The 24,923-nt window shown below is 36.4% G+C and overlaps 2 protein-coding genes across 5 annotated transcripts in view; one reads left to right on the top strand and one right to left on the bottom strand.

Moving 5' to 3' along the window:
* LOC135220726 (transmembrane protease serine 11D-like) overlaps positions 1–24,923 on the bottom strand; it is a 496,130-nt gene that overhangs the window by 430,395 nt on the left and 40,812 nt on the right. The window lies entirely within an intron of this gene.
* Positions 133–23,351, top strand: LOC135220728 (uncharacterized). The gene is made up of 4 exons (XM_064258163.1): positions 133–1,549; positions 8,959–9,027; positions 14,958–15,047; positions 15,982–23,351. The coding sequence occupies exons 1-4, from the start codon at positions 398–400 to the stop codon at positions 16,042–16,044; spliced, it is 1,374 nt and encodes a 457-aa protein (XP_064114233.1). The 5' UTR covers positions 133–397; the 3' UTR covers positions 16,045–23,351.

The following is a 24,923-nucleotide window of genomic DNA, read 5'->3' as shown; positions in this document are numbered from 1 at the left end:
GATATTCTTTGGTGATGTCCACCAACGAGGATCTACCTTTATCTGATTGGCTGATGTGCGAGAAGATCTCCCTTTGTTAGTGGAGAGACCCAGGTGTGCTTGAAGTGGCTCCTGACTCGAGAGCCATTCGACCTACCAGTTGTTCTTTTGCGGCCGCGTCGACCGACGTTCCTCCCTGACCTCTATCGCTGACGTTCCTTTATTTGTGGGTTGAAATGCCGTCTGTTCTGTCTCGTTCCAAAACAGATAAGTTTCCGTGACTGAGAATTCAAGGCTGAGCCATGTGTGTCGCAACGCGTTCGATGATGGGAGTTCACTGCCTCAGTGAAAATATGTCGCTCTGAAGGCCTCTGAGCCGGAAGTTACTCGGGAGGAGATTTGAAGAGTGAGAAGCTTCATGGACACACAATGGGGATACGACAGACAGGTGGAAATTACATCTCGCCTCGAAACAGTGTCGTCGCCGACCTCTGAACTCCCGCGCAGAAACAGTTACTTGCTTTTCAAGATCCGCGACAGCACATACCTCGCCAATCTGAGACACGACTGTTATGCCAAGATGCTTCACCTGGGACACGCTGCAGTAGCCAACATGCCCAGCCTCCACCTAGACATCGAGAATTTCGCTATACCAGCCTACCCGACGCCCTTCGTGCACATTGTCCGGTGGAGTAAAATCTGGGGCTGCTTGCCCGTCTCTTACAGTCACGCCGCCCGTTCGTGGAAGCTCTCGCCCTTCTTGACCTTCTGGGTCATCTGCAACGTCGGGTTCAACGTCCCCACGTTCTACGACTGCATCAAGTCCTCCTTGGGTTCGGACGGTCTCATGCTCTACGTCATGGTCATGATTGTCTGCGTCATGAGCATCAGCGGCGTGTCGATGCACGTGCTGTCTCTCGTCTACTACGAGGAGTGGTGTCAGTTCCTCAACAAATGGATGATGTTCGAGAGGAGATTCCCGACCCTGACCGTCGGGGTTCACTCCTTCCGCGTGGCGCTGCCGCTCTTCGTCGGCTTCTTCCTCTACATCACCTTCTTCGGAGTCAACATCTTCAACGAACTGCGATTTAACCTGATCAACAACGACGGCGTAGGCAGGATGCTGTCCCTCGTGTACGTCTACGTCATCTACAGCTACACCCTTTCGATGCCCGTCCTCTGGGTGGTCATGGCTTCCAAGATCTTCACCGTCTGCCTCTGCCACATCAGGAGAGAACTCGAGTCCATTATGGAGTGCGTCAAATTCGGCATGAGGTGCTCCCCCTCGCCCATCCAGAAGTGCATCGCGGCAGGCGACATGAACCGCATGCAAGACGCGGTGCTGGATCTGGCGGGCATCATCGAGGGGTTCAAAGTGATCATGGGTCCGTTCATGCTGGTGGTGGTGCCTCATCATATCGTCTCGCTCATCTGTTTCCTCTACTGGACACTGGTCTCGGTTCTCGATTACAGCGACTGGTATTTCCCGCTCAGTTTTGGGCTTCTCTCTGCACAGGCCATCTTGCCGATCTTCTGTGCCGCCATCTACAGCGAAGACGTGCATACGCAGGTAAGCAATCCATCCATTTCAACTCATTACGAAGAGAAATAATGTAAGCTTAACGGGCTTGATTTTATTTCAATTTCTATTTGACAAAGTACATTAGAATTTTACTCATAATTACCCATTTGAACAGTAACTGTTCTCTCGGTGATTATTATTAAAAGAAACTAACACCAGACTCCCTATTTCTCTCAGTATGTTCATACAGTACACATAAATACGTGCATTTTTTAGAACAATTAAATCAAGTATTGCTTTTTATCTAACATACAGAAGAAAACATAGACAACCACAATATTAATCAGCAAACTTTATAAGGAAATGTATATCCATTCTTCCATTGTTATGTTATATTCATTGTTAGTTTACATAATTTTTTTAATAAAGTCAAATATTGTTAGTAAACAAAATTCAACTTGATAACGATAAAATTTAGCCCTCTTGCTCCTATAAAGTCCATTTATTACAGTGAAAACTCCAACCAATAACTACAGTATATTCATCACGCGCTTAAATTTAAGGAAATTTAAATGCACTATCAAACATGAATTCCTTTGGGTTCTGCAGACAGCCTATTTCGTAACACATTTACTCTGTGAAAAAAAGGATACTCGGTTCAACGACTTTCTTTCCTTGTGCTACCTAGCTTTGAAATGTTATTCTTTCTTTTGCTTTCTCCACCTTTCTTCTCTTTCCATGTTTCTTGTTTTATTCGGGTCTGGGATAGTAAAAGCATTCGATTGGTCTTCCCATTGGCTTCTATTCTGAGGGGAAAAAAATAGAACAAGAAATCTAACAGATCCCAACAGTGCGATGTCATCCTAAAAGATAACCGTAAGGGACTACTGTATCGTGATCTCGTCTTTTGAGTTTATGTTGGCTAATTAACTCCTTTTATTTGTAAAGAATTAGTAGACGCCTATTTTTTATTCAGAAACGGCTCTGAATAAAAGAAAAGAAGCGGGAACTTCAACCTATCTGTTGGGAAGAGCACAGAAAAATCAGAGCGCTAAGTGAGCCTTCCAAAAACCAACAAAAAACCTACTCGCCTGACTGCCATCTACATTCAGAAGCCCTGAGAGCTGCGAGAGGCGCTTCACCATGCAACCTCTCAAAAGAGAAAGGACCGACTTCTAATCAGTACTAAGTCACGTTCTAAGTTACGGATGCGAGTTTTCATAAAGATAAAATACCTAATTTTACCAAATTTACCAAGATAGTTTCATCAAAATCCGATGTAGGATGGATAACTGTAACAAACAGACCCCAAACTACTCTGAAATGCACGGAACCAGCAACAAGTTTTACAAGTTTTACTGGACAGCACAGCCAGGCGTGCTTAAGAAAAGGATAAGAACATATTACAGCAACGCATATATACGGATAAATAATAGTTAACATTTATCAGAGATAACTTTAACGGCTGGATAACGATCTGCCCATTTCCGATCTCATATTCCCGAAATGTATACTGGTATTGCACCAACCAATCACAGAGCTCGCCTCCGTTGTGACGTTACCTGCGGTGGTTAGCAGCCAGGATATCGAACATCTCTATACACCATTTCAAGTGAAAAATGAATATGCACCTTTATGCAGGCATGGTAACACAAGACAACTATTTCATCTTTAGTAATTTGTACTTACAAGAAACTGAAGGAGTGCCTATGGGAAATCCTGTGTCTGTTAACTTTGCTATCATTACGTATGAGATTTGACGAACTGTCATGGTTGTCGAGCACGCCTAAGGAATTTAACCGCTTTAAAAACATTACGTACATATTTTCAAGATATTTAGAACAAATTAAATTGCACCATTCATCGACTGCCTTCATGCTCAATAATAAAAAACAAAATCTGCACTGGAAAGCGAGTAAAGAGAGTCAAACAGCTACTTTTCTTGATTTAATTGTAGAGAAGAACTCAGAAATAGATATATATCTACATTTCGAGAGCCACCTTTACAGAATTCAGCGTGGACTTCTTAAGCGCTTGTTATGAGAATATAAGACAAATATTATCAATACTCTTGCATTTTACATCAAACTACAGTGCACTGCTAAGGAAATAATATACAATATTCATAATTTTTTTTTAATGAGCATATTGATGGATAAAAAAAATAACATTTACCATGGAAACAGTCAAACAGAAGTTTAACATTTTAGGCTTTATTAACCGAAAGAAACCATTCATACATACATATATATATATATATATATATATATATATATATATATATATATATATATATATATATATATGTGTGTGTGTGTGTGTGTGTATATATATATATATATATATATATATATATATATATATATATATATATATATATATATATATATATATATATATATAAGTCATATCACATTTCCGTGATTCATATACATATATCGAGCTACAATGTCCTTTAATATCTAATTCGCTCTACCTCGGAATTAATATATTTTTTAATATATGCTTAACCGAGGGGGAATTTTTTTTTTTTTCGATAATAGACTTACCTGGACCGGGGCGCGAACCCATGGCTCCTTTCAAATCCAGGAACGTCAGTGAACGGCGGTGGTGTAGTAGGTAAAAGCTTCACTGACGTTCCTGGATTGGAAAGGATCCATGGGTTTGCGTCCCGGTCCAGGCAAGTCAATATATTATCGTGAAAAAAATTCCCCTTCGGTTAAGCATATATGAAAAAATATATTAATTCCGAGGTAGAGCGAATTAGATATTAAAGGACATTGTAGCTCGATATGTGTATATATATATATATATATATATATATATATATATATAATTACATGGTTCAGCGTGAATTTCTCAAGTGTTTGTCATGAAAAATATGAGAGGAATACTATCATGATTTTTATCCACCGAGCTTACCATTTAACAGCTGACTATGATGCTTTTCATAAGGAAATAAGTTTGATTTTTATATTAATTTTTTAAAAGCAATAGTTTTAACAGCGTTGTCTTTTATAGGCATGTACAGTGATGCTCAAATCTCATGCGACATGACTCCATAGGATTTCGTTCAAAATTCACTAACTGGCGACCAAGCATGCTCCATATTTATCCTTCATTTCAATGCGAAAACGCGAGTATCGCATACGCTAAGGCCATAATATGTTTCATAAGAGTGAAATCTGTCATATATTTGAAAATTGTAAGAAAATGTCACGTATAGCCAAATTTCAGAAAAACCCTTACGAAACATTTTCAAAACTTTCGTTCACTCATTGCTGAAGCATTTGACCAAAACGAAGTCGCCATCAAACCTCAGTTCAAATGTTAAATAAATAAATAAAAAAAAATTGTAACATTAATAATGCTTCCAAAGCAAACATAAAATTTGAAATAGTCCTATTTGATTGTTTTTACCCTCAACGCTGAGAAAATGTAAATATGTATATACAAAAGTAGAATGCGCCCACCGATATCAACGTGTGAGGGGAGCATGTGTGACGTATCAGTGTCGGTGCAACAACAACCACCTGGTATATAAGTAGGTCTACAATGAGTAGCGACCATTAAATTATCTTGAAAACATTTACTTTGTTTTTAAGGAATATTTGGATTTTCATACATAATTATTTGTTATCTTTCTTAATATTTCAAAACTGATAGCATACTAGCAAATATTCGCTTATTTGTCAAAGCCAAGATATTATTCCTAGGCTTAGGTGTTAGATTTCTTTACTTTACGCTTAACATTCACATCTCTATATTAACAATTTCTGGCTAGAATGCAAAAGAGGTTATCTACACATTCTTGCACTTCAAGTTACCTTGTGAAAGAATAAATTATACATCAAAAGCGAGCAGATGGACTTTTAAGAAAATAATATTGTAAACCAGTTGAAAAACCAGTGTTCCATATGCCTTGATTTTAATACTTATGATATTTCGATTATAGCCATCTTCTCCATATAACCAAAATCATCATCATCTTTCATTCTTCAAAGAACAGATAATCTCTACAAATAAAAACATTAGTAAAGATTACATCTCAGAAAGCTTAAATTATTTTTCTAGGCCTATAAATCATTTTGCAACATACAGGCAGCTTAAACACAGCCTGAAACTTCAACATTTAAAGAAAACTGGTTGTAATTCATATTCCTCAAAGAACAGGTGATCTCTACAAATAAATTCATGAGTAACATTACATCTCAGATGGCTTAGATTATTTTGTAGGCTTATAAAACATTTTCCAACATACAGGCAGCATAAACGCAGCCGAAATCTTCAACATTCAAATAAAACTTGTTTTAATTCATATTCCTACATTGAATTTGTTGTTATGACTGTTGAGCTTATTAGGTCTACTGTCATAATGCTGCAGACATGGTTATGTTGACCAGTCCGAGGAGCATGTTAAGTGTGCTTTCATTGCTGGCACCGCTAACCTTTTATCACAGCACACTTGAACTGAACAACGTAAAGATAAAAAAAATCAATTCAAATCACACAAATTAAGAATTATACCAATGCATAAAAGGGATCATATCTATTCAACCATAAGGAAAATAAGGCTAGCTGTGAATTCACAAACTTTTCGACATGAATGACATTACAAATGAAAAAAAGAAAAAAAAAATAGCACTACTTGACAACATCACGTTGAGTCTGAGAATATGGACGATACAAAAAGAATCATGTCGCATGAGATTTGAGCCCCACTGTACGTAAAGGCCTATTCAGAAAATCTAATTTATACAAATAAAAGTACTGCCCAGAGAGCAACCTAATATATGTAGTTCCCATATATTTTAAATCAGTGGTTGGATCCATGAGATTTATCATTTGGCACATTTTCACTAACATTCGGGGCCAGGTTAGGTGGGTGTTTCGTCTTCCCCCTGATAGCATTTGGCCGTCGTCCTTTACCAATGGGAGCGGAACCTCCTGGTCTGTCAAATCCTCTTCTACAAATGGAAGTATCTTTTGTACTTTCGTTAAAGCCTGTGTGGTGTCTTGATTTCCAAAACGATCGACGACTTGAGCTAAAGTTGTTACAACAGGACTCATCTAACAGTGGTGGAGTCCTCAACAGCGTTTGAGCATAATGGAAAACCCTCAAAATCGCATTTATCATAGTCTTGTCCTCAGTATCTACACTTTCATAATACTGCTTTTTGCTGACATTCTGTTTATATCTGCCGCTGTCTCGGTCATCAATATATTTGTCCTCAGCATCTATCCTTTCACTACTTACTACTTTCACTGACCCGATACGATTGTACGCTATCATCTGAAGGTATCATACGTTGTTGTTAGATTTAGTCATTCTCTCATGTCAAGTCTCTTGCGAACATACAGTTTGCAAACCAAACACTGGTTGTCATCGTCAATTTTGAAATTTTTCTACGGATTTATCGTTTATAATCTCTTTCAAATATGGGTGATACAATGGAAAGAGAGCGGAGTGTCATGAGAACGCTGGTTGGTAGCTCCGCCCACAGTGATGACATCATTTCAAGTGCGAGCGCTGTGATTGGTTAGAAATGACCTGGTGCAATACCAGTATACATCTCGAGAATATGCTTCCCGGTTACTAACGAGACGTACTGTATATAAGTAAACATGTGTGAAATCAAATGAGCATACAAAGACATTTTTTTGGTACTTATTCTTGATGCAGTTTCCATTGAGGAATCTAATATCCAAAAGGAAATTAATGAAGACATTATTACACAGCAGGAATCAAATACAGGTTAAGGACAGTGTAGTCCAATGCTTCATTCACTGTGCTACAATGTTCTACAAAGAAGGTTAAGAATAGTGTTCACTTTATTCATATGACGTTGCCACACCTCATCTGCGGTTGATAAGTTCCAGAGGCTATTACGAAAAGCGGAAACGTTACGTGAATGCCGTGCCCATAAATCCAGTATACTTCAAAGGTTGACTGTAAAATGCAAAATAGATATTGAGCATTTTAGATTTTTAGACGCTATTTTTTCTCTCTCTCAAAAGAAAGAAATTCTGATGTTGAAGCCTAATTTAAGCCTAACCCAAGGGAAGTTTTAGAGCAATGATGAAAAATACTTATCGGCTCTAACTCAACGAAATTAGTCTTATTTACGACAAGATATCTCACCCTACTGTATGCGCCATGTCGGCGACGTGACCTCTTTGTGACTATTGGACCTGGGTTCGTTTCCCAGGACCGGACATCACAATTCCTTCTTCAAATTTCTTTGAACTTGGATCTTCAGGCTTTGTAGCGACAAGCGTATCCAAAAAAAAGAACAAAGAATTCAAGAAGTTAAGAGGGCATTGTGGCTACTGCAATTTCATATATGTGTGTGTGTGTCTTACTAACAGGACCTTATTGAAATATATATATATATATATATCTATATAGTATAATACTATATATATATATATTATATATATATATATATATATATATATATATAGATATATATCTTATATATATATATACTATATATCTATGTATCTGTAGTATGTATGTATGAATTTTTATCATATTACCTTGATTCATATATAAATAAGCATTATGCTACAAATGTCCTTTAATATCCAATTCGCTCACCTCGAAATAGTATTTTCATATATGTTAACCGAAGGGGAATTCTTTTTAGTTAATAATAATTTCGTCCTCTCGTGGATTCGAATCAGCGCATATATAGAGGTGAAATTGTGTCTGTATGTGGTAAACCAAAGACGGGTTTTTGTCAACACCGCATACTTTACTTGACCCGAAATAGACTTCTTAAATTAGCAACATTCTCGCTGAAATTTAGTTAACTTATAATTAATTCACCACAACTGAAAATTCAACACACAAAGGAATTCAAAACTCCTTGTTTTCATATTCTCAAACATTTTTTACCTACTTCAATGGAGGGATCTGGATTCTTATTTAGAACAGTTCAATCCAAGTTTTATCCAATGCAGGTTAATGCTTTCATTTCAATTCATATGAACAAAGGTGCAAATGTGTGTCCATATCAAATATTCTTTCTACTACAACCGAAATAGGGTTTTCATTCTATGGTTATGGAAGTTGGGCATTTTTGCTTTTGGTGGCTAAAATTTTAAGGAATTTATATGATATATATAATATATCTATATATATAGATATAATATATAATATATATATATATATATTATATATATATAAACATGTACATATATGTATATATATGTATATATATATATATGTATATATATATAATGTATATATATGTGTGTGTGTGTATATATAATTATTTTATTTATTTCAATAACAAACTGTATTTACTCAGTTTTATTCGTTCAGTAACCCCACCAGGCCCGATTAGTTAATGTAAATAAATTCAAATACAAATGTATAAATGTAGGTGATATACCAAAGGTGAACGCAAAATTATACCTCTGACTAAGACATTCTTCTCTACTGTTTTCAGAAAGAGTCTCTCATTGAACCTCTAATCATACTCAAAGGTTCAATGAACGACGAGGCGGCAAAGCACAAGGTAAGTCAACACTCCAAGGAAATTGCTCGCCAGGATTGGTAACTCTTTGTTAGAAAAAGTTGAGTATATCTTAGTTTAACCAGACCATTGAGCTGATTAACAGCTTTCCTAGGGCTGGACCAAAAGTTAGATATTTTTACGTGGCTAGCCTAGAACCAATTGGTTACCTAGCAACGGGACATACAGCTTATTTTAGGATCGGAACCACATTATATCGATAAAGGAATTTCTAATCACCAGAAACAAATTCCTCTGATTCCACGTTGGCAGAGCGGGGAATCGAACTCAGGACTACTAAATCGGTAGGCGAGCACGTTAACCACTCGTCCAACGAGGAAGACTCTTTGTTAGAAGCCCTAGGAATAGATTAGTTACTGGCTTGACTTTCCTCTGTTTCTACCCTTAGCCTCATTTCCGTTGATTTTGGAATGGAATGGAATATGGAATTTAGGCCACAGCCCAAGCTCTGGGACCTATGAAGTCATTCAGTGATAAAAGGGAGACTCAAGAGTCAAAAGGTTTCAAAGTTGTAACAAGAGGAAAACCTCGCAGATGCACTATACGAAACAACTGTAAGAGGAGGTGGAAAATGAGATGGAAGAAAGTGAATATGAACGGAGGCACAGTAAAAAGAATGGAAGAGGTTGCAACTAACCCCTGCAGAGAACTCTAGTTATAAGCCCTAGGAATGGATAATTAGTTACTGGTTTGACTTTTCTCTCATTTTACATTATTCTTGGAATGGAATGGAATATGAAATTTAGGCCAAAGGCCAAGCTCTGGGACCTATGAGCTCGTTCAGTGCTGAAAGGAAAATTCAGAGTAAAAATAGTTTACAAGGTGTAACATTAGGAAAAGCTCGCTGCTGCACTATGAAACAACTATTAGGAGAAGGTGCTGCTAATAATCTTATGTAATGACCACAGGACACCATATGAGGTGCACTGACAGCCCTTACATTGTATGGTGTGTGTGTGTGTGTGTGTATTTACCACATAAAGATGTAAATTCCAGAGGGTGTTTACTTTCTAGCTCTCAGCAAGTCTCATAGCACTGACTGATCATGAACTATCGGGCGTCACGACTCCCTCAGTCATTGATGCCAAAAAGATTTTGCCTTTTCACAGGTAATGGCATAACACTGAATTTTCAATGGTGCAAAAGATGCAGATGCTAGCCCTAAGACCTCTTCTCTAGATACAACTCACCACAGGCAACTAAACACCACATATTCAATTCATTACTAAGGTCAAGGAAACAACGCCCCCCTCGCTGAGAAATGTAATTAACCTCCCCATGTGTGTATGTATGTATGTATGTATGTATAAATATATATATATATTATATCTATATATATATATATATATATATATATATTTAAATTTAATGATAGGATCCCATAAAAACGTCTAAATATAGAAAGTATTAAATTTCAGACACCAAACTCTCTCTCTTCAGGTTGAGGATGAATGAAAAAAGTTACAGAAAAAGCTGTATTTATACCAAGAAGTCACCCAGGTTGACAATTTCTCTTTGATCTTTAATCAAAGCTGAGTCTACCATCTGGCTTTTGAACCGACGATTGCGACTATAAATTAGGATACAAATTCCGGTTTATTCTGTGGTTATGGTTATATATGAGGTTAAAAATAGCTGAGGTTTGTTGTCCATACCAAACTGGACATTTTTATTGTATTAATCTCTGGGGGGAGTGATTTGCCCGGGAAACCGATGTAAAATTAATCGCAGTCAAAGCAAGGGGGTTTCATATTCTCCTGTGTCTTTGGGGATTGGCTTTTGTTGGATATCAATCACAGATCTGACTAAGTGATTTGTGTAGGTAAAAGCAAAAGGGTTCGAGTTTCCGAGTGTCTGTGTCTGTTTTAATTCTATCCAGATGTGTGATTTTTATTTTTGTTTTGTTGTTGGGCATCTCTCTGGTCTTGTTTGGAGGGGGATGGTAGAAAATTCTGTTCGCTTTATGAATCACTTTTTCAATTATATAGTCAGGGTATTTCAAAGATGACAGCTGCTTACAGATTAGTTCAATTTCCTTTTCCAGGAGATCCAAGGAACAAATCCATAAGACTCTTAAGAATTAATTGCTGGTTACTCCAATTTTGATGGAAGTATCATAACTAAAATAATGAATGTATGAAAATGTTGGTAAATTTGTATTCTGTAGTGTGTCTAATTATTAAAACATCAAGAAAAGTACTTTTGTTGTCTGTTTCCCATACAACTTTAAATTTGATGCTGGGCAATAATGCATTTAATTCTGAAATAAATTCTTCGAAATTGTACCACTTATTAGCTAATTTATACATGAACTATTGAAAGATATTGCTGCATCAGCTGTATTTAACTTGTAAATGTCTCTATTTTTTCTAATAATTGCTTTCTCTCTACTATTACAACTGACGAGTATTGTCCAGTACTTTTTAATAAAAAAAATTTTCTCCACTACTATTTACGGTCTTGTTTCATCCAAGTTGCTGATGCACGATAATTTATCGTCGTGAGAAGTTCGAACATTGTTTTCTCAGCTTCAGCTACAACTTGCAGCTTAAATTTAGCAGTATGTTTCCTTGCCGACCTTTTCTCCATAGCGAATAAGGGTATATAGTACTGTAATGTAAAAATATATCAGTTTCTAATTCTACTTAATGTCATTTGTAACATAAATACGTTAATTATGTACTACGGTACGATGGCTGAAATGCAAATGATTAGGGAGATTGGAGAAATTGTCAACCGGGGTGACTTAACGACTGACCTGTGACCTCTTGGTATAAATACTGCTTTTTCTGTAACTTTTCTCATTCATCCCGTAGTACCTGAAGAGAGACAGTTTTGGCGTTTTTATGGGCTCCTTTCAATAGAGGGAATCCTGTTTTAACAAAATATATTTCAGTTATCATATATATATATATATATATATATATATATATATATCTATATATATATATATATATTTATATATACTTGATTGAAGGGGACCTCAGTCGAATTTTATATGAAAGAGCGAGGGTAAAAGATGTATATATTATTATTACTGGAATACACCAGTGGATTATAGTGCTAAACTGTCATCCTCCAATAAAGATTACAATGGCTCTTTTACCCGAAGGCTGACATTTCAAGTTTTGGACCGTAATTTCCAAGTATGCGAACTATGCATAATTGATAATCGAAGAAATCACTAACAGTTATGATAAAAAGTAAATAGAGTAATGCAAAGTATGAACTTGTAAATCATTAAAAACTGAATGGTTAGCTTCCATAAGTAAATGACTCAAGTAGGGATGACTGAGCTATCAAGTGCTAAATTTGATTTACAGATTTTGAGATCTAGAAAATAAATTTAATTAAAAATGCTTATCTTACTTTGTGCAAACACTGATGGCCACATTTTTATTAAGAAATGCATTCAAGATGAAAACATTAAAAGGAAATTTAACATCTGCGATAATTACACTAAAATTTTAATTGTAAACAGATCAAAATCAAGTCAGGATGTTTAATCAGTGAAAGTGAAAACAGTTTTCGAAAAAAATTAACAATGAAGACATTTTTCAATATGGAGCTTTGAGAAAACATTGTTGAAGGGAAAATGGGCTCCCTTAATTACCTGTGTATCGTAATTTAAATGTCAGGCTTCCTAACCTGTCAGCTACTACAACGTTCATTACATTCTAAAGTATCTCCTCAACTCATCCCTGGAACAAGCACAATTTTTGCTAGAACTAGTTAATCCATAAAGGCACCAATTCATAAAATATATAAATCAATTAATAAATAATTAGATTAACTAATTAATGAAGAGTAGAACTAACGACTATTGGATCCATGCTTTTGATAGGATACCCCAACTGGAGCTTCAGCAGCTGGATTCGGTTACAAACCATAGAGGGTATATACCTAGAGTTGCCATCTCTATACCAGCACTACATAGTTCAGTGGTCTTCCACTAGGGTGGTGCTGCAAAGTCTTGTGGCCATCTTTAAAGGTCTGGTAACCCGCAAATTGAACAGATGGTTAGTGTGACTGTGAATTTTTTTATCGTTTATGTTTAACTATTAAGTGTTTAGTGAATTTTTGGGGTTTAGTGAGTAAGTGTTTAGTAAATGTTAATGCGTAAGTGTTTAGTGAATGTTTAGTTTAGGGTTTAGTGAATGTTTTGGGGTTAGAATTCAGTGAATGTTCACCAAGTGTTTAGGGTTTAGTGAATGTTTTGTTAATGTTAGTTTAGTGGATGTTTAGTGTGTGTTTTAGTGATTTTTTTTATGAGTGATGAGTGGATGTTCATTCACTGTTAGTGTTTAATGAGTGTTTAGGGATTTAATGAGCATTTACGGTTAAGTGAATATTTGGTGTTTAATGAGTGTTCAGGGTTTAGTGAGAGCTTAGGGTATAGTGAGTGCTTAGTGAATGTTTAGTGAGTGTTTAGTGTACAGTGAGTCCTTAGTGAATGTTTAGTGTATAGTGGATGCTTAGTATTTGTTTAGTGTTTAATGAATGTTTAGTATATAGTGAGTGCCTAGCGAGTGTTAAGTATACAGTGACTGTTTAGTGTATTTAGTGAGTGTTTAATGAGAGTAAGTGTATTGTGAGTGTTAATGTTTAGTGAATGTATGCAAAGAAAGTCCTGTAATTTACAGGAACTATTTATGGTAGACGGCTCAGATCTAAGGGCAGATGCTTAGGCCTTGACCACAATGGTTGGAGTGCTTAGGCCAACCTGTTTTTGTAAGGTAATTTTTCTCTGTGAAATTGGGTCCAATAATATTAATAATACCAGTAATAACAACAACAGCAATAATAATAATAATAGAAGAAGGATAAAAATAATAATAGTAATAAAGTACAGTACTATGAGCTGGACCGAGACCTTTCAATATGGCCGCCCAAGGACATACGCTCAGCTGGGAGATCGTCACTCCAGTGATTGATCATTTATGTTACAGACCCATAATGCACAACTGCCGTTTGCTCCTCGAAAAGGAAAAGGACTGTCTTCATTAAACAAAAAATATTCATTGCTAAAAGCTCAGATGCATTCGCGTTTCCTGGGTTTATCAAGATAGCCACAAGGCTCTGCAGTGTCGCCCTGTTGGAAGAACACCGAACTAAGTAGTACTAGTATACAGATAACAACTCTGCTTATTACTGACCGTCATTGGCATAATGATGGTTCTAATGCTTCATCTCGAGAAAAGTAAATAGCCCAAAAACCACATGCTTTTTTAAAGACTGTTCTCTTAGGGCACGTCCACACTGCAGCAAAACATTATAAACACACGTCCACAACTTACCCCAAACGAATCTGAAATACGTTGAATGCAAGTCAACTGCTTATTGGTAATTGTAACAGGTGCTTTGCCTCGATCCTTTTATTGATCTATCTATTCTTTTATTATTATTTTTTTAACCTGTTTGCGATACTCTGCGATAAACCGAAGGCGTGCGTTTATGACATATTTTACTACAGCTTGGAGAGAATAGAAGATAATATATCATTTAGACCAAAGGCTAAGCACTGAGCCTATAAGGTCATTCAGCGCTGAAACGGAAATTGACGGTAAAAAAGGTTTGATGGATGTAACATGAGGAAAACCTATCAGCTGCACTATGAATCCATTGTTAGGAGAGGGAGGAAAGAAAGAGGTGCAGTAAAAGAAATGAAAGGGGTTACAGCTAGGGGCTGGTGGCACGCTGCAAAGAATCTCAAGTAATGCCTAGTACTACAGCACACCACGAGGGGCGCACTGACGGTATAACCCCCATAAGAGAACTGTAGCGTGGAGGCACCTTCATGAAATCTCTCGTATCACATAATTAGTCTAAACACCTGAATTATGCTTGTGACACTTAGAAAACAGCATACAGCAAATTCCGGAGTACCTAACGACAATTCTTTCTTTTTTCAGATGATGACGCTGATAGACCATCTGGACAGACTTGATGCCCAAATAGAAGGAAAGGGCTTTTTCACCCTCAACAAAGGAATGGCAACAACTGTGAGTATTAAGGGTGGGAATGGGATGATGTACAGGTCCTATACGGAATGAAGAGTCCTTCAGTTACTACATAAATAGGGTGATTTTTGTCGTCACCATTATTCAAGGCGCTGAATTTTCAGTGTAACCTAAAATGGCCAATGGACTCAGTTTATTTGCCAATTCAGGAAAAAAACAATGAATACTCAACGGAGTAATCTGCCTCTTCGATATTATTAATCAAATAAATCTAAATACACTTACAGTGATCGCCCTGACTTTGTTTATTTACGTCTTAAATGCAAAATCAATACGAACGTTGCAAGTAATTTAAATAAACTATTGTGCAATTTGGTATGTGTATTGGTATATGTAAGTTAAAAAAATCAACTTTGCACTTTCATAATATATCATACCGTTTACCATACTCTGAATATATCCAAGTATACATACATACGTATAAACACGTCACATATACGATATATATATATATATATATATATATATACTATATATATATATATATAAATTATTTCTATATATATATATATATATATATATATATATATATATATATATTTATATATATATATATATATTATATATATTATAATATATATATATAGATATATATTATATATATATATCTATATATTATATATTATATTATTATATAATTATATTAATATATATTTTATTATATTATATATATATATATAATATATAATATATATAATTATACTTCATTTTATGCTATAACCTTTTAACAATGAGAATTAAACAATACTAAATCCTCAAAAACCTCTGTACACATGATCTACAAAAGTTGTCATTTACCATATGATAATATATTCTTCATTCCTAAGCAATGATTCAATTGTTCGAGGGAAACAGCGTTGATTACATTCACAAAACTTCCCTGATGTTTATCATCTCTTCTCGATTTTTCTTCCAGGTCATCAATACAGTGGTGACGTACTTGGTGGTTCTTATTCAATTCTACGGACAAGCACGCTGAAGGGCCCTCGCTGACGACCTTTCCCGGATTCTATTACATCACCCTCGACCTCGGAGGCTAAGCTATGAACGCGGTCGTTGTTGTATTACTGCGCATACTCCCTTATTATGCTTTTCATTACTAAACACTCAAATGACAGTGGTTTGCAAAGCCAAAGATCTGTACAGAAAGCTTATAAATTGAAATACCCAAACGTGTCAGAGTAAATATCTGTGGAAAAAATAACAACCAAGGTTAAATAGACTATAAAAAGTCATACGTTGAAAGTAATTGGTCGGTTCCCTGCACAGGACGACTTTCATTTGTCATATTTGCCATGCCTGAGGAGAGTTCCTCTTCCTGTATATGTATACTACTGCTGTACGCTTCCTTCAATTGTGATTGTTCTCTGCCTTCCTCGATAACTTTCTCGTTTCTTAGCGCCTAATATTCATGATTCTGTAGAGTTCCTTTATCTTTGGCTATTCCGGAGAGAACCGCGTTTTATAAGCGGATGTTATATTGGTATCTCCATGTCCCTATTTCTTAATTATCAGAGTCAAAAAAATGATTCATAGTTTTATAGAAATTCTCAGTCTCCCGTTTCATTAACATTTTTATTCCTCGAAGCTGTTCGTTGGGCAGCATATCTTTATATATTATAATGAAATAATTATATAGCAATAAAATTCAATGGTAAATACTCTGTTTAAGTACTGTGACGACGGTGTGCTGGACAAATATTTTGCACCAATCCTGCAATTTGCTTGCATACAAAGGACAGGCAGCAAGCCCACTTCATCTAACAACAACCCTGTATCAAGACGGTCTGATATGCTTCGGAAAACCTACTAGGAGCATTTAATGCTTACATGTTTTGCAGAGGTACCCTCGTGCGTAGGAATCTGAATCAGATACAACCTTAATGAAGGCACGAACAGTCGCCTCCTCAACACTAAATTCAATAAATAATCCTGATATTGAAGCCTCCTCTTAAGCTATTCATTAGGTCTCATTCTCCTTAGAGGAGGTCTCAGAAGACACTGATGGTTCAGGATAAAAATGGACTTTATGAACGCGACTGACTTGACCTCCTGCCACAATAAGGGTGGGTTCACATTACAGTGCAAATTTCATACACACACGCCGGCCACTTGTCGCAAACATCACAAAAAGGTTAAGAACAACCAACAACCGTAACTGGAGAGAAAAACCTTTGGCAAATGGTAGTCAACCGTGTGAAGCGATTGGTTAAAATTACCTGTAGGTCATTGACCTGTATTCAACCTGTCTGTGACGTGTATGTGCAAAGTTAGCGATGTGTGTTTATGACATGTTTGACAGCAGTGTGGAGGTATCCTTGGATGACTACACCAGGAGAGGTCGTTGGATATCATGAAGTGTTTCAGATTCCACAGAGTTTACAGTTGCTTAAGTTGCTTTTAACTAACATGACACTTTTTACTTTGCATATCCCTCTACTTTCTTCACAACCCATTCGGCATTACTTTAGGTTGCTATTACTTGTTTTTCTCGTGTCTTGGATATCAATTCGCACGTCATTAATCATTTTAGAAAAATTAAATTGGTAATCAAATCTGTTGGTTATACTTTTCTCAAAAATAAAAAAAACCGACTCCATGTATTTCCAATCCCTGCCCATTTCATGCAGTCGTTAAACGGAATCTCAGCACTCATATTATGCCCTTTATCAAATACAAGGAATACAGATTACAACTCGATTCAATTTGGCGACTGCGTAAAATGGGGAAAGTTTGGAAATACATAAAGTAAGCTTCGGATTTTTCAAATACGTATATGAATTAAGAGTTTTCTGAAATGATTGATGACGTGCGAATCGACATCCAAGATTTGAGAAAACAATCGTATGAACATGGCACCAACATGATAGTAGACAATAAAGGGGTAAAGGCTCATGTACTGGAGATAACAAGATTTGTTGAATTGAATTGACTAAAGAACGCCAAGCACTCGGACCTATGAGGTCATTCAGCGCTGAAACGGAAATTGACAGTAAACGGCCTGAAAGGTGTAACAGGAGGTAAACCTCGCAGTTGCACTATGAATCAATTGTCATGAGAGGGTGGAAAGTAAGAGGGAAGAAAGAGAATATGAAAGGAGGTACAGTAAAAGGAACGAAGGGGGTTGCAGCTAGAGGCCGAGGGCGCGCTGCAAAGAATCTAAGTACGCAACATGACTTGTAAACTCGTTGTGATACGCATGTTTGTAGTTCGTATTTGCTGACGTTGTCAACTTCAAGATGTTGATTCTTTGGATTCTTGACAGCCTTTTGTCATATCCTATCATTAATTATCTCGTAACGTCATTTTTGGAGAATACATGGCTTTATTAATCAAAGCAATGTCAGATACTGGATGGAGGGTCGAACTGAGGCAGTCAGATATCTAGAGTACCACCTGAAGAAGACAGTCGAGAGACCATTCCTTAAAATCTAAAGACGCTGCTGCATTCCTAAACACTGCGAGAAAGGCCTTTTTTACGATCAATACGCGATATGTAGCACATTTTTTCTACTTCAGTTTGATTAATCCAATCGACAGGTATAAAAATTGTCGTTCTGATTCGATGTTCAATGCTGATGTCATGTTTGTTTGTTTGTATGGTGTTTTTACGTTGCATGGAACCAGTGGTTATTCAGCAACGGGACCAACGACTTGACGTGACTTCCGAACCACGTCGAGCGAGAGGGAACTTCTATCACCAGAAATACACTTCTCTGACCCCTCAATGGAATGCCCGAGAATCGAACTTGCTGCCACTGAGTTGGCAGGCAAAAACCATACCAACCACACCAAACCACGCCACTGAGGCGCTTAATGCTGATATCATGAACAACTGTGAGCGATATCGATATTTAAGAATGGAAATGGCGTTGAATCGTTGTGCTGTGGTCTAAAGAGATTTTCTCACATTTTATGAGGATTCTTCTTCAGGAAATATTGTGACAGTTACAAGTGCTGGGAGATTTTTCAGCAAATTCCTAATCGTTAAGCACATCCTTCGATCGTCAAAGTTAAATGATGAGAATTTCTGCTCCTGCAGTCAATTTAGTTGGGTAAGCAATTGCAAGGTTCTTAGTTATCATAAGCTGATCAGATTGTTAGTCGACTGAAAAGCTAACAAAACAAATTTTAACATCCTTCCGTTTAAAAACATTTTGAATAACTTTTTTTAGCAATAACCTAAGTAAAAAATTCCAGCGACTGACTGCATAGTGTCACTGATTCTGTTTTGAGCGGTTGTGCCGACAATATCGTAATATTTTTGCAACGCCTTATTGAAGGCTATTTATCTTTGTATTAAAATTAACTAAATTATTACACTTATGATCAGATGCTATTGTAAAGATGAATATGCGAAGACAATATTCGTAATAGTGTTATCAGAATTTTAGATATATTCTTACAGCTAGTCGCTGCAGCATTGAATTTATAAAAATTGCTCTTCAGTTGGTTGGGGATTTATTCAGCACAATCACTACATTATGCCGATTGGTCCAAAGTCTATTCTTCATTGTGGGGGAGGGGGAGGGGCGCTCAGACGTTCTAGCTGCGGCCCTGCAAGTAATTGTAACTGGATAAAAAAAAAAAAAAAAAAAAAAAAAAAAAAAAAAAAAAAAAAAAAAAGTTTAAAAAAATTATGGTTTGAGCAAATTCGGTGAGGTAAGTTACTTGGATTCAGCCGTGAATGAAAAATTCTTTGTAAATATATTTTGTAGGTTCTGTTTTTCTCCTTTATGAGTTCAGACACACTTGATAAGATTTGTTGCTAGTTACTCGTATTCTGAGAAAGACCATAAGCATGAACACTTCACAGGATACAATTGATGGAAAATGTAATGTTCAAGTTCGCTTAATTCCAGTAAGTAAAAACTACATAAATATTTCTGAACCTATACCTATGGCAAAAAAAAAAAAAAAAGGGCATTCACTACAGTCTATACCAAGTAAGGAGGAAGTATGGCAAGTATGGCACCTGTACACCATATAACTTACTTTATTACATTTTAAACATTTTATGTCTAGTCGGAGCCTAGAGAGATATAACTGTACTTTGCTGTAGATTACGTTCAGTGATCCTAGTCTGCGACTGGCACTAAAATTCTCTGTTTAATGTATTTCATGATCCTACAAACAAGTCTGCGACTTGTATGAACTGTTACAATGTTTCTTTATGACTTTCCAGCATAGCTGTACGGAAGCATATTCCTCCGTTTCCGAAAACGTAGAGGTCTAACCTTGGTGACAAGGAATTCGAAGCAAAGATTAGAATTCAAGGAAACGGAGGCTATCTCGTCTGATCTGCTCATACTTATCTACTGTGTCAATGTCAATGTCATTGTCTCTCTCTCTCTCTCTCTCTCTCTCTCTCTCTCTCTCTCTCTCTCTCTCTCTCTCTCTCTCTCTCTTCTATATCTTATTGTATGTGATATACAGTTATTAGTATATTTAGTAAACACTCATGTGAAATACATCAAAGGTTACATCTGTAATAACATAAATGAGTTTCCCGAGTATGATTACGTATACGATTGTATGACAAGTGTTAACTAAACTAAAATCGTCTATACTTGTGTAATTATCCTTTTCTTCCTTAAGAGTCTTATTTTAGGAATAACAGCAATGCTTGAATATTCGTTCCTCTACATCTCCCTCACAGTCTGACTAATAATCTTCTCCAAGCTGTTACCTATTTCCCTTGTTTAACTAGATCTTAAGGGAAAATAAAAATGAGGGAATGACAAGGATTCATCGATCAAACGCAATTTATAAAATTTGTAGCATTTGCTAAAATCTTCCAAACATGAAAGTACATTATAATATGCACAATCATGCTACAGATAGATAGGCATTCAGCTCTAAAATCAACATCCATGCCTCTGTAAGCCTGGCAGAATGAAAACTCTGAGAAATATAAAGTTTTGTCTGATTTTGTCGTGAGAGAAATATAAAGTTTTGTCTGATTTTGTCGTGGAGGAATAATGGCAGCATAGAACCTAGGCAATATTAAATACAACTATTCAAGATAAAACCGGTAAGATAACAAGAACAGTAAATCTAACAATATTATACGTGAAGGAATAATAACTATAGCTCCTAGAATGGTGAGTGGATGACTACCTGGCCCTGTAACCTGTGACTGTTCTCTGGAATTTACTTAGGGGCTCTCCTAGAGGCCAGGGCGTAATGCCCTTCCACTTACCACATGGGGTAGTACCTACATTACAACTGGGGGTAACAAGAACGTGAATTTGAACACTACTCCAGTTCACAAGACCTTTCATATTGAAGAATTCACTATCAATATTCTTGGATCACTGTTATAGGTTTTGGACTGACTTCAAATGTAATAAGAAGTAATTTCTTTATTAATTTTAAACCCTGGTCTCTTCACGGCTGTCTTCCCATAAAAGACGTAATTCTGGATTTGAACAATCCTCAGCCCTATTCAACGCTTCCTCAATCAAACCATACTTCTTCAAATTATTTCACTGAAATTCAACAGCTTTCCAAGATAGGTTATGGACAGAAGGAGAGACAAGCGGTCAGACAGACAAAGTAGACTAAATAGCTTGGCTAAATATAGTTAACCAACTTTGCTAGAAGAGATAACATATTAGTTTGGTGTGAGGATATAATATATAAACTAATCAGAACTGATAAGCACCATTTTCGTCTAACAAAACTAGCAAATATGAGCATGATTATAATACCTACAGCAAAATACAGTAGGTTCTCATTGCCATCAACCAGCATCATCTTACTTATATCATTAGAATATTCAACACTTTCAAACATTTACTTGAAACAAGCCAACAAGACCATTAACTTGCGACGCAAGCGTCCCTAAAATATAAAGTCCATGTGTGAAAATGTGAAAAAAAAATGAAAGTTAATAATAAAATGTATGGGAACAAAACTCAAGAAACGTGTGTAAGGGTGCCTGGTACTTTATAGCAGTATTGTCACTTCTATTATATTTACAAGCATTTGCATAATAAATACTGTAAAAGGTACTTCTACGACAAAGAGAACGAAATTTGCATGTGAAAGCGACACCGTGGCACCTCACTGAATATGAATTCTGGCACCCTCCAACGTGAATTACATGCACTAATTCTGAGTCCCAGCACTAAAAGCGATTGGAAGTTTCTCTGACCAAGCAGAGCTTAACCTACGGAAAGTGGCAAGCCTGTTAACTTTCGACGATGGTCTAAAGTATAATGTCCACCTTCAGGAAGAAGGAAATCAACGCATCATGAAATTTGAGACTACAAGTCTACTGCAACTGCACTAGTATTAGGCTGAGTAACTGCCTATGACTTAGCCTAGCCCAGAAGGATGATCATTGCAAACAGAAAAAACTCTTAATGAGGGAAACGCTTGAGCTATTCATTACCGTTATTTCACTAATAAGAGTAAAAAAAAAAAAGAAATCAGAATACGTCATACTCTACCCAGTAGAAGCAGTACGCTGGAACATCTGAAAGACTTGATCCCAAGGCTCATTGAAACAAAAGCCATCCCTTTCTTAGAAATTGCCCACCTCTTCCAGGAAGACTGTTTTCACTTGTTTACTTAATCCGTAACGCATCCACTTCCTAAAATATGATCTCTCTTATTACAAAATGTCATCGATTAAGAAAAATACTTCCACACCTTCTACACTTGTTTCTATGAGTCGACGCCCGATTGTACCACACGCCACAACAAAAATACATCATTCTTACTGGTGACTAACACACAAAGAACAGAATAAAATATAGAATTTAGGCCGACATGTAATTTGATAGTAAAAGGGTCTGAAAGGTGCAACAGGAGGAACACCTCGCAGTTGCACTATTAAAAAATTATCAGGAGAGGATGGAAGGTAAGATGGAAGAAAGAGAATATGAACATAGGTACAGTAAGAGGAATGAAAGGGGTTGCAGCTAGGGGCCGAAGGGACGCTGCAAAGAACCTTAAGTAATGCCTACAGTGCAACCCAAGAGGTGCACTGACGGCACTATTCTCTCTGTGGAAGACTAAAACAAGCTGTGATCCGACCTCCAGCTTACTTGGGACGCGTGCAAGACTTCCCCTCACGCATAAGTTGTAAACGTTATATTCCTAATTTTTACGTAAATCAAAACGTGCTGAAATCTGCACTCAAACAGAGCCTTGTTTCACCAACGAAAGCTAAAATTAATGACGCTATATTTTATTGGAAATAATTTTTCTGTACTGTTTAACATGCACATTATTTATTTTCTACATTTTCATTCTAATAAATGAATCATAAATATCCTTTCCCAATTTCCTGCATCTTTAACTCAACGCGAAACACCTTTTTCAGACCTAGATAGGCCCTTCCATAGACCTTTCCTAACCTCCCCGAGTAAGCGATAAAGTTTAGGCAATTTTCTATCGCGTGAGACTAGCCCAGCAGCGTCCTAAAGACTATCCTTTTGACACCTCAAAATTCCAGACATTTACTATAAATCGTGCTCTCTCTCTAAGCGTCTGACTGTAATGATTACTTTTGTGCAAATCTGCCTTCGGAAAGAGATATACAACAGATTTCTAAAATAATTGTTAATACAGATCTCTAGAAATTTCAGGTTTTCATTCAAAGAAAAATACATACGACAGCCATTCATTCCCGAAACGTTTTTCCTCAAGGATCCCCTGGAGTAGTTCCTTTGAATTACAAACTAATATTTTCTATCACAAATTTTTTTTTTACAAACACTGAAAATTTCAAATCTGTGCAGAGTTCACAATTCTTATCCTAAATTACTCATTTTAATATGAACATCTGATACACTGCCACTTCCACTGTGAAATGTTAGTTGGTCAATCAGGTCTACTAATCGATAATTCTAACATATTTTTGATACTGTAAGGAATGAAAAATACAAAATTGTTTAAATTACAAACCACAACTGAATTATGTGTCCTCGAATCATTTGCACTGTGAGGGGTTAAGAAAATTTACTTGATATGTATCTGGTTCTTTAACTCGATTTCAAAACCCTTTTACAGTAAACACGCATATTATAACTTTACTCTTAACATTTAGGATAAGGAGAAACAAAACATTTCGGTCCTCTTCCTTTCTTCAGACATCTAAGAAAAATTGATAAGATCAAATGAACATTTTTAGCCTCGTGCACATCGGTTCATATAAACATGCATATCTACACAAGAAGGTGAATCCACACCGCCGTAAATCATGCCGTGAACGCATGTCGGCAACTACAGCACATATATCAGGAACAGGTTGAGTACAAGTCCACGACTTATTGGCAGTCTTTCCTATTGCTTTATACGAACATCCAACATCCGCCCAGGATACATTCTCCACTTACAGTCAGTCGTTGACTTGTTTGTGATATATAAGCGATGAGGGGCTGACGTGCGTTTATGAGTTTTTTCACATCTATTGACTCGATACGAAACTATCGACATACTACATTGCTCGACGTTCCTCCTATCTTATGTAGCATTTGAAACGAAAGTTAAGACACTCAAGGAGTAGTAGTGTCTCATCGCCTTCCTCCCCAATAAATCATTCCCACTTCACTCCAAAGTCCTTGATAGTTGAGACAATTCTCTTTTATTTTACTCCCATTGTTCTATCCTCTTGGCCTTGACATTACATTACATTATTAAAGCCTTTATTTGTATCATTATTCTATAAAATACAAGTTAATATTCCTGATATACATGGCTGTTATAAATCTTTCTGATAAGTTAATAGTGCCGATTTATATCGTTTTGTATTTCATTACCAGCTGTTCTATCTCTTGACTTACTGCCAACTATGATAAAACAACGGATGAGAGAATTACGACAGTGCACCGAGACCTCTTCAAT

This window comes from Macrobrachium nipponense, chromosome 2 (assembly GCF_015104395.2).
Source record: "Macrobrachium nipponense isolate FS-2020 chromosome 2, ASM1510439v2, whole genome shotgun sequence".
NCBI lineage: Eukaryota > Metazoa > Arthropoda > Malacostraca > Decapoda > Palaemonidae > Macrobrachium > Macrobrachium nipponense.
This window is presented reverse-complemented; position numbering and strand designations above follow the sequence as displayed.